Below are 11,757 nucleotides of genomic sequence, written 5' to 3'. Positions count from 1 at the left end.
CTAAATTTTAACAAAATTATCTTTTCAGGAGAACAATATCAGCCCCTACTGATAGAGATTTATCAATGTTATTGTTTGATAGATTTGTTAAATATCTGATCAGTTTCTGGGTTATGTTATTCTGCAATAAACACTGAGTCTCTAATGGAAGATTATGACAAAATATTTGATCAAAACACACATTTACAGCAAAACCTGTGGGTAAAAAGTCAAGATTTTATAAAGTGTGGTTTGTCACTGAAAACCTTCAAATGCAGCCATATGTGAAGATTCACGCCCACTTTCCACCTGCCTTATAACCACCGTAAAGGCATATGTGTGTCTATATTCAGACGTTCTATATTTAGCATTTAATCATCATTATTACTGACTTCTATCCAGCCTACAGCAGCAGTAGAGATGTAGTAATGCAGCACCAAGTAGTTGAGTACGTGAAGTATGAGCATCTGCCAATCTGCTGCGAACAGTAATATATTCACCGATTGAAAACTGTGTGCAAAACAAAGCTAAACAAAATGTGACAGGAGTGTTATACATGTGAAAGCTATTTGAAAACTAACACGAAGCAGTAAAGTGTAAGATAAAAAAGGCATGGTGAGGATAAGGCAAATAGGACTGGAGGGTGATGCCAAGATAAGAGAGAAAAGTTTCAGAACTAACACTCAAAGTTATTGGATAATAGTAAAGAAATGGAAAGAAAACGGAGTGTAAATCCTGAGCATTGAAGCACCGACCTCTCTGCAGGTGTTGAGCCTCTGTTTTCTGCAGCATGACAGCCAGCTCCTTCTCCCGTTCCCGCACTGAAAGGGTCACAGACGCCATTTCCTCTGCATGAGCCCGCTCCGCACTCTCTCTGTCCTGTCTGAGGAAAAACGCACAAAAACACCAACAGTTAATGTTCTCAAAGCATCAGCATCAAATGAACTTTTTAACCTTAGAAAAACACCACCTCTGTGTACATAAAAACTCCAGACTATAGACTAAAAGCATGATGGTGTCACAACTAAAAGGAAGAAATCAGTAAAACCGAACATGATTGGATTCAGATGATTAAAACTGTGGAGAAAACAGAAAGGAAATGCATGCATTGATCCAAAACTATAAATGTGTAAAGCAAAGTATCTGATGCTACCTGGTTCTACGACGCTGACCCAAAATAGTCATGATAGGTTAAAACACAATGGAGTCAATTAAACTTGAAACTAAACTAAAAACATTTCCCATTTTATTCAACTAAAGTATATTTGCTTTAGAGGGACATAATTGTGAGGTGGAAGAAAACGTAATCAATGGAAAAGACACAGGAAAACATGTGGAAGAAACGCCTCTGGTCAGATAAAACCAAAAGTGTATTTTTGCCTAAATTTGCAAAGTGAGGCATAAAAAAAATCTTGTGATGGCAGCATCATCCTCTGGGGATGTATTTCCTTAGATAAACAAGCTGCTCAGAGTTGACGGAGACATGGATCTGGAGTTACATATCGGGCAATTCTGGAAGAAAACCTGCAAAAGACGTGAGGCTGGATCAGAGCTATAATGGTTCAGCTTAAAGCGTACTGTGTCAGAATGGCCCAGTCAAAGTTCAGAGGTAAATAAGATTGAGAATTCGAGGCAAAAACAAAATGTTTGCTCTAAATTTAATCTAACTGAGCCTGAGCTATTTTACAAGCAGTGTAAACATCATCGTCTTAAGTAGTAAAAGCTGGTAGAGAAAAAAATCGGTTCCAGAAACTATTAGCAGTATAGCAGACTCTGTAAAGCACAATATGAATTGTAAAATAGGCCATATACTAATTAGGTGACTTGTAAAAGAAATTAAGTGGACTAGAAGTCATTCTGGGGAGAAGTGTAAGGGATGCACATGACTCATTTCACATTTTTATTAGCATTTTCATTGTGAAAACCATTTAACCTCTTCATTCTGCTTCTCAACTGTGAACGACTGTGTGTCGGCTTATCAGATCAAATAAAATCAGGCTTAGTTTGTCAGAAAGTCTTCACCGGCTGCAATCACAAAGTTTTCAAACAAAATGAAGGGTGCCGGCATGAGTTGAAAGCTGTGCTCCAGCGTGCTGAACTCGTGTTTCTGAAACAAGTTGTAGGAAAGTGCAGAAAAGAGTGAGGAAGAGGATGATGGAGGAGGAGAGGACAGATGACACACGAGGGGCTGAACGCTGCCGTCAGCTTGGCGACCCATGGGTAACATAGCTGCTGTCTGCGACACATAAACCTCTGTTTTACTGCAGACTGGTTTCAATTACTGCTGAGGTTCAGAGCCAAGGCTGAAAACTTGATTAAAAATCCTTCTGTAATTAAAAAAACAAACATTTCCAATGATTTGTTACAGAGTTAAAATTGTGCATTTTGTTTTCATGCGTGCAACGGCAGCACCATCAACTCCTGACATATCCGACACGAGTCGGTACAGAACCTACTGACTGAGTAGCAGATAATTCTTGGTTTCATTCAAACCCTTTTAATCATCCGGACCGAGCAGGTAAGATCCAAACCAAGGTAGCATTCTGTTCCTGCTTGAATCAAACTTTACCGTTCAACTAAGTCCAATCGCATCGAGACAACAGAGAGACAGACAAAGAAAGAGAGAGAAGAAAAACTACAAAGACAGGAGGGAAAAAAAAAACACAACACACACACACACACACAAAAACGAACAAATAAACAGAACTCTTCCTGAAGTCCAAAGGCGCTAATGAAGAGAGAATTCTCCAGTTTAAGTGAAAACTTTTCTCCCCTACAGCGCTTGGCCTGTATCTCTAAAGTGACCGCGTCTGTCTGTTCCTTCGTGTGTGTGTGTGTGCGTGTGTGTGTGTGTGTTCTCCTGCTGTCCTGCTGTCTGGGGTGTGAAAGCGGGTGGCGGGTGTGCAGGGGACACAAGGAGACTGTGTGTATCTGTACGCGTATGAGTGTGAGTGTATGAACCCCCGCTGGGCTTGAACAGCAGCCTGAGCCACCAAAGCGCACACCAGGGCTCAGCGGGAGACGGCGGGCAGGCATTGCCAGCCATTTGGTCCTGCAAGAGGTTCCAGGGGGCCGTGTATTCGTCTATGTGTGTGTGTACGATGAGCTTGCGTGTGTGCGTGTGTGATCAGGAACAGGGGGGCGGAGGGGGAGCTCACACCAGACCTGTTTACCCACCAATTAGCATCAGACAGATCGCCAGAAAGTTCCAGCAGTCAGCTATAGAGTGGTGGTGATGAAGAGGAGGGTGACAAAAACCGAAGATAGGGAAGCAAAAAAGACAAGAGAGCTAAACATTTGGCATCTGGTTGCTCATGCTTCTCTCCATTACCTTCCAAGGCAAAGAGGACACACAGGATAAACGGATTAAACATCTACTTCTTTAGGTTGGAGCACGGGGAGCGGGGGACTGGATCGACTTTAACTTGACTTAAATTCAAACTGAAGTTAGTAAATCAAATTAATGTGGTTTAGGCAGCCCACGCCATTCTGCTCACCCAATTAAAAGTAAGCACAAAATGGCTACCACCAAATGAAAGCATAAAAACAGGCAGCGAAAGGAGAAGTGTCAGCGGGAAGCCAACCTGGAGCAGGTGTTTGGGGCGCCGGCGTGAGCAGAGGCTGGATACGGAGGGCTGGGGCCGCTCAGATCTCCTTGGGCGATAATCTGCCAGCCAGTTAATTGGTGAATGGTCTCTGGAACTTGTTTGGGCCTTTGAGGCAATAGACTGAATGTTCAGTTAGCAGATAGCTGCGCCTGTTTGTATATGCATGGCCCGCTGCACTGCAGGACAGCTTGATAAGTATGGCGGGAGCTGCATGGGCCAGCGGCCTAAGGTAGGCTGGAATGGCTCTGGGGCTGCAGCCAGGTACAGTGGCTGCTGGGTAAGTGGGAGGTGGCAGAGGCGGCGGCTGGCCGGCTAGCTGGCTGGAGCCGTGAGGAAGGAAAAAAGGGAGCCCAGTACGCACAGCCTGCTTAAGTGGGCACTATTCAAGCTGTTGCCCATTAGATGTGGGGAGGCCGGGCCTGACCAAGCGCAGAGTTTGCTGCACCCCATGGTGAAGCCGGCATCTCACGCCAGAACCACCAAATGCCGCGGTTCATCAAAGGACGAGCACAAATTAATCTCAGACGGTGTACTTGGAGGAATCAGAAGAAAGTTGCCGATGCCAGACACCCCGACCTCCAGTTAACACTCACTCAGGTACAAACACACACAATTCAGGATTAAATGACAAGAAAAGAAAATCACCTGATTTTCCCATCAGATTTTTTATAACATTCTGGATATTTAAGTGCAAAGTATTCATGTTGTTGGACTGGACTGGATTGTCAGTGGGAACATGTTGAATGTTGAATTCCAACTTCTGATTAAGAGGAAAATAAATCACTATCTCAACTATCTAAGATCTAAATCTATAACACTTCTGTCAAACCAGAACTGGAGAATCCCCCTGTAAATACAGGCTCTTTAAAGCACAGCTTGGGAGCTTTGATAACGTTATTCTGTGTGGGAATAGGAATAAAATAGCAGTCGCAATGCTTTACTTGACAACTAAACCGGAGTCCGTTTTAAAATCACCATCTAACAGGTGTGAAATCAACATGAAGATAAACAGGCTGTAAACTGAGCCTGCAGCTCAAACACAAGTTTCGTTCACAGCAAAGAAAACCAACTGCCCTTGGATCCGGATGATTATGGTGAGTTCATCAAGAAGAACCAGAGAAATCTAAATCCATCGAATGCAAATCAATCTGATTTAAGGTCACACTTCTACTATTCCTATGTATTGATCTACAACTTCACAAATAAAGCATTTCATGGAGCACCTTCAAATTATAATCAATCATCTAGAAGCAAGCATAGGAAACCTGTCCAGGCAATAATTAAGGAAGCAGCAGTACTGGAGGAGCTGCATACATTCACAGCTCAGGTAGGAGAATCAGTGGTAAAACATCTATTGGTTGTGCTGCGAGATGAAGAAAGCCCTGAGAAGTCCTATCTGCAATTTGTAGATGCTATATTTAACGTGTAGTAAAGTTGCTCTGATTGTGCAAAACTCACAAATTATTGCTAGCTAAGCTTGAGATATATATATATATATAAAAAAATGGGCCAAAATTTGCTGTCTAAATGTGGAAATGTGGAGACATTTAGTAAAACGCTTGAAACTGATGAATTCAAAAGTTTATTTTACCATAAATGCATACAAACATTTAAGATTTTAATTGGTAAAATTATAAACTGAGAACCATGAAGGCCTTTCCTTCAAAATTACAATTATGCATTACCTTGTGCTGGTCTACCACATAAAATAAATTGAAGTTTGTGCTTGGGACGTGACATAATGTAGAGATACACAGGTCTGGACTTATTCCAAAGCATTACAAGATCCAGTTTTGTTACTGTGATCAAATAAAACAAGACTGCTAACATTCCTGTGGTGTGGTGGTAGTGTCATATATAAACCACATCTGTTTGTTCTTAAACCACAACGATGATTCATTCTTGCCGAGCGCCACTGCAGCTATCTGTGACGGACTGCATCACTCAGACCTGCATCCATATTCAACAGTTTGTGGTGCAGAACTACAAAGATGCTTTCTGCTTACAGTATGCGAGTGTGCCTGTTCGCATTGGTAACTGAGACATGATTAGCCAGAGGCCTTGTGAAGGCCTGTCTTCTGGTTCTGCCAACAATAATAAGAGCACGGCAGAGGAAATACAGCGACATATTGAGCGTTTGCTGTGAAGCAGCACACAATAAACATCTGAATTATTTTGTGTAAAAGAAAATCCATGTGTCATTTTTTTTTCTTTTTTCTTTCTTGGTAGCAAACACCTCGGTGCGTTTTAGCACATTTTCGTTAAACCTCTGGGTGATGCAAATCAATCACTCTGTGCTCGTTTTCTTTTTTCTTTTTTTTTTCCCTCTTCATGTCGCTGTTCCACCAAATTAAACAAACAAATCAAATACAGGCGGAGCTGGATGGAGCCTGAGAGCCTGTCTGCAGCGTGCCCGGTTCTTAATTCTACCTATCTGTCCGTCTATCTGTCCAGAGCGTCTCCATCTATGCCTGATCTAGTTTTTCTGCTGTTTCCATCGCTCCCTCCTCATTCTCCTCCCACCCTTTTTTTCCTGTAACTAAACTGGCTGTGTCTCTCTCCATCTGCTGGTTCTTCCTTCAGCGGCCCTGCACCTGTTCACACCTCCTCTCCTGTTGGCCACCTCTTCCCCTTCCCCCCCACCCTCGTCTCCCTCCCTCTTTGCTCGGTGCGATGCTGCCAGGCCCGCTCCTGGCTCGGTTAGCCTCTCTGTCATTCAATCCATCTGTCAGCAAGTCAACTTTGTTTACAGCGGGTGGCCCGAGCTTCGTTTCTTCTTCAAGGAACGCTAAAGGCCCATCTTCCCCCCTGCTGTCATGAAGGTTAGCGGTAAGCCAATTTTAACCCCCCCCCCCAAAAAAAAGAAGGAAAAAGAAAAAAAAAGGCAGAAAACCGCAACGGTTAATTATCTCCACCCCGAAAGTTTGGACAATGCTGCAAATCTGATCGTCTTAAAATGCAGTTCGGTGCTTAACGGCCGTGGGCATTTACATGGGGGTAGCAGCAAACAGAGACAAACATTTTGCTGCTGCAGCACACATTCCCACAGAGAGGAGCCCAGCTCTAGATTGAAGTAATTAGCTGCTGATTGGCCTCTGTCATCATCTCATCTAGTCACAAAACAGACCGAGAGAAGTTTAAAAATCTTAATTGGCACAGGCGACTGATGGTCTTAACACAAGAGAAGCAGCCTGGCAGCGCAGGCATCTGTGATTATTTTAAAAATAAACACGCAGCATACGTACAATATGCTCCCACACCGACCCAATCCACAACGCCGGACTCAACGTCAATGTCAAATCTGTGCCCTGCAGAGAGGGTTGTGGTTAACATATGTGGAAATGTTGAAGGTCAGATTTATGCAAAAAGTACTCATTAATTAGGTTATATTGTAGCAATTTGGACAGTCAAAGAAAAAGAAAAAAAAAAACTAGATTTTTGCATTCATGTGACGAGCCATTGCAGAAAGCCTTTATTGTAACCTCAGATTGGCCTGAAATAATGTTTACGACATTATTTGTTGTTTATGACTAGAGCGGGTATAAAACTGTGAATGTAAGTAAAAAACATTTCTTGAAAGTATTGTTTTTCCTACTAGTTTTGAACTCAAAAGGCTTTCAAAATAAATGCATTCTAGAGTTTTTCTGCTTGTCTGAAAACTCAGACAAGCAGTCAGTTAATTTGTTGAAAATGGCAAAAAAAAAAAAAAAATTAATACACTATTGCCTCAATCGGACAATATGGACACTAATAATCAAATGTATAATGATGTAAACATGTTGATACTTGTCCACAGTAATTGTTCAAAGAAAAAGGTCTGTAAAAAAAAAAACAATGTCTACTTTGAGATCTTGAGCAGAAAATGCATCAAGCTGTGGTACCTTTTTCCGTTTTGTATTTATCTCTTTCTGAAAAGTTGAACAGAGTTTTAGAAAAAGAGAAAACTATTGATCCTATTCCAGCCTTTGCTCTGTAATGTTTTTGTGTTCAGCACCTGATGACGTCCCAATGAGGTGGCTTCGCTAAGCTAATGCTAAAGCTAATTCAGTTAGTCATGGAGTTACAAGACAGGAAAACACAGAGAACCGAGTAGAAGCCTAAATGAATCTCTCAAGCCTGATCATCTTAATTAATACTTAAGACCAGTTTTGTTTTTCTTTCTCTACCAGTGACAGAGACAAAATCCGTCTTATTATTGTAACTTTTGTTGCTTTTAATTCAGAACTCAAAAGAGAGAAACCAACAAACATCCAGCGACTCCCTGCAGAGACCTGTGGCCAGATTGAGCAGGTTTTGTGCCAGCATGTCTCATCCACTGACCCGAGAATCGGGCAGTTCAAAACCACAGGTCCAGGAACCCGGTCCGGTTCACTGAGAGGTGACTTAAAGTTCGGGTCAATAGTAAAGCCTTGGCTTGAGGATTTCTGGTAATGGAACCTGCTAGACCTCAATGGTCGTCCTCCTTTGAAACATTTTCTTAGACTGCATTCAGCTACAAATTATGTCTAGAACTTTGCATAACAGTTCAGAGAAAGAGATGCATTGATAAGACTTGGACCAATAAAGTAAGACATTAAACCGGCCAATAATACTCTCAATATTCATTCTCTGTCCCCTTGACTCACCAGGTTTCTTGTTTGTTGATGTTATGTTTAGTTTTTTTTAATGTCATTAAAACAAATCTGTGTTATGACTAACAGATTTAGCCACAACATAATTATTTCATTTCATTTGAAGTGTCAATGTCATTCTAAAAGTTGTATTGTGTAGAATGGATAAATGTCACCTTTTTTCTCCCTGATTATGAAAAATCATTTATTACCCTTCACACTGATGGATAAAAGAAAAGAATTTGATTTAATAATAATATTTTGAAAGAACATTATTAAGAACAAAGAACATAATTAGGAAAAACAAATGTGCCTGTCATAGCACAAAGTTGCGCTAAAACATTAGCATAACTGAATTATACTCCGAGTGCTGAGCTCGTTTCAGCTGTGTTGAAATTTACTTCACACCTGAGACATCAGTAATAATGTCTGAAACACAACTCACCTTCCCAAACTGTCATGATAACGGGGCCAACCAGCAGGAAGGCACAGGCACCATTTCAGTCTGCTAACCCATCCCGCATTTCTTCCTTTCAAGCCTTCTGCCAATTTCTCCTAGGCCAATTATTTTAATTAGTTTTGTTGCTCAAGTGTCAGAAAGTGAGTTTTCCTTTTAAATGCAATTCAAACAGCGTGTTCTTAAAAAGTTGCAATGTGCATTCAGTGTAGATGAAACAGACGAGGTGTTATACAGACAAAAACGAAGCATATGTTGGTCCAAAGTAGGTAAATATTGTAAGTTAAGTTGACGTTCATATTTGCAGTGGCACAGTTGTTAGCAGTGTTGACAAGAAGGTCCTGGGTTCAAATCCCAATCTAGGCTATTTCAGTATAAAGTTTGCATGTTCTTCTATTGTTCTTTCCGAGTACTTGGGTTTCCTCCTGTAGTACAGAACCATAAAGCTGAACTTAACCAGCCGCTGTAAATTGGCATTACATCTGTGGGTCCGGATGGTTGTTTTTCCTGTGATTTATTGGTGATCTCTGAGAAATAGTATAGTAATCAGATGCTTTCTCATCACCATTAAGTCCTAATGTGGTCTGATTCAAATTCTACCAGGCTGCATGAGGACTGGACCTGCTTTTACACTGACTTCAGATTACTTTTGTTGCAAGTTAGTGCTTTAAAAATAAGTAATTTGGAACAAACAAAATTGAATAAAGTAAAAAATTAAAAATAAACTGAATAGGAAGCGTGGAGTCTCAAACTGAAAACTAAAATAAAAACATTTCTATTTCTTATATTTGATAAGTTCACTTATCCAGTTATATCTGAGGTTCAAAGCACTTGTAAATCCTTAATATTTTGCAAATCTGAAGGCTTAAGCTGACTACATTTCTTGGGAAAATTGCTGTATTTGGTATTTTTTCAAAAAATCAATAAATGTTTTCTTTTTTAGAAATGATATAAAAACGAAATATTTTTTATATTGACTTCAGATATTATTTACCATTACAAAGATAATCCTTTAAAAACCGCTGATCTTTCTGTCAGTTTCCGTTTAACTTTTCCACATTGTTTTTCCTTTCCTGCCTCTCTGTTGACTTTTCTGCATCTTGAGTTTTGCTCCTTCTTCTGAGCATCTTCTGGTACAACCAGATGATGGAGACACCGCAACACAAAGCATGAGACCAGTAACCTGGTTACTGCTGTGGACGTAAAGGGAAACAAAGACAAGGCTGAGGACTGAAGGCAATAGTTTAAACAAAACGCAAGCAAAGAGATGCTATATGAAAGATAAAAAGCCATAAAAAGCTAAAAAAAAAAAAAAAAAAAAACGAGAGATGAATGAGGTAAGAGAGTGACAGTGATAAAAGAAAGCAATGAGGGGAAAGGAGGAGCAGAGAGAGGATCTGTCATGTTGGATGAAAGCTGTGCCTACTGGGCAGTGGGCACTGTGTAAAGCCACTGATGCTGCCACCCACACAGCAGGGGTGTGTGAAGGCACGAAGTTGACCAGATGACACACACACACACACACACACACAGTAATTATTTAAAATCCATGAATATGCCACATAATGGAAACAGTGGAACTCTTTTATAATGTACAAACTCCTGCACAACTCCTAAGAAACTGAAAAAATAAAATAAAATAAATCAACCTTGGCAGAAACTAGGTGTAGCAAAATGAGGGATCTAAAAGAAAGAGGCAAGCAGAGGATCAGGTGAAGACAGCAGGAAATGCATGACAGAGGGCTGGTGGACAGAGGGCTGGTGCTCTGTTTCGCTCTGTCCTCCAGCAGTAGTGTGTGTATGTAGGCCAGTGTCCCAGGGCACACTTGGCTGGGCTGGCAACAGTTGTAGCCGACAGATTTGCCTCCACGTTGCCTGAGGTCTCACAGTCAGCGATCTGCCTATTGTTTCGTTACCCGGCCCCACCGAACGTACAGATGACAACAACTCGTTCTGAGAGTCTTCGTGCTTAAAGAGAGGCGCAACTACTGAATGTGAAACGTGTGAACTTGAAAGGTTTAGGCACAAATTAAGTAAGTGTGTGTATTGAGTGAAAAAGGCAACGATGTACAACCACAAAGCTTGCAAGACCCAAGAGAGAAGTGAAAGGGACAGGAAGAAGACAAAGAGCCGCTTCGTGATTTAAAAAGAAAACCTTCATGATCACCAAAGACGTCTGTGGAGATCCTGAGTGGACCAATGTGAGCAAAGTGAACTTTATGGAAAAAGCGTTGTCCTTTTCGTCTTTAGAAAAACATGTTTACTGAGATGGTGGTGATGGTGTGATGGTTTGGGATGCTTTGCTCCTTCGTGATCTGAACGGCTTGTTGAACGGCTTGATGAAACCTGGATCCTGCTTTCTACGAGAAAATCCTGAAGGAGAATCTCTGGCTATCAATTTTATTATGTTAAGCCTGTGCTCTTTTGTGTGTGTGGCACTAGTGTAAAAATATTTTGAGTGATGAATATGCATAGAAAAAACAGATAATAGAGTGTTGAGGAAGAAAAGAAATCTGGATTCCTAGTTTCACCTAAAGTACTGAAAGTAATTTCCTCAGGATCAACAAATTACCACTGAACCTAATTGAAAATGTTTCATCTCATCCTCATGAACTCAAGTAGGGATGAACTGATGTAAAAATTTGGACTAACAGTGTCAACAGTGTTGTGGTCAAGACCACCTAACCCGAGACCAAGACAAGACCAAGACCAGAGTGTATCGAGACCAAGACAAGACCAAGACTTTTAGGGTCCGAGACTACATGACGCAATAAAATGTGAAATATGATCAAAATTACTTCTCAAATTGATCTGAAAGATCCATATTCCCATAAAAACACCTAGATATTAAATACTTAATAAATTTAACCAATAAAACTATTTGTTCTGCTTTGCTTCCATCTCTGTGCTACGATCTGCAGTGGTCTCGTGCCATCCCTAAAAAGATAATGCCCTGGGTATTGGTCCATGTTGCTCATGTCAGAAACCACCACTGTCTGCACAACAATAAACATAACAATTGAGGTAATGCCCTGATGCTCAACTATGAACACTGACCAAGGAGCAACAAGCAAGAAGTAACCAAGCACAAGATGCTCACCGT

The 11,757-nt window shown here is 41.0% G+C and overlaps 1 protein-coding gene across 1 annotated transcript in view; it reads right to left on the bottom strand.

Annotated features, from left to right (window-relative positions):
• sdccag8 (SHH signaling and ciliogenesis regulator sdccag8) overlaps positions 1–11,757 on the bottom strand; it is a 49,363-nt gene that overhangs the window by 14,990 nt on the left and 22,616 nt on the right. The window contains exon 14 of the mRNA XM_015048688.1: positions 735–862. Within this exon, the coding sequence (XP_014904174.1) occupies positions 735–862 (128 nt within the window). The remainder of the gene's footprint in view (positions 1–734; positions 863–11,757) is intronic.

Source organism: Poecilia latipinna, unplaced genomic scaffold (genome assembly GCF_001443285.1).
Source record: "Poecilia latipinna isolate Pla-1442-1.1 unplaced genomic scaffold, P_latipinna-1.0 Scaffold898, whole genome shotgun sequence".
Classification (NCBI taxonomy): Eukaryota; Metazoa; Chordata; class Actinopteri; order Cyprinodontiformes; family Poeciliidae; genus Poecilia; species Poecilia latipinna.
This window is presented reverse-complemented; position numbering and strand designations above follow the sequence as displayed.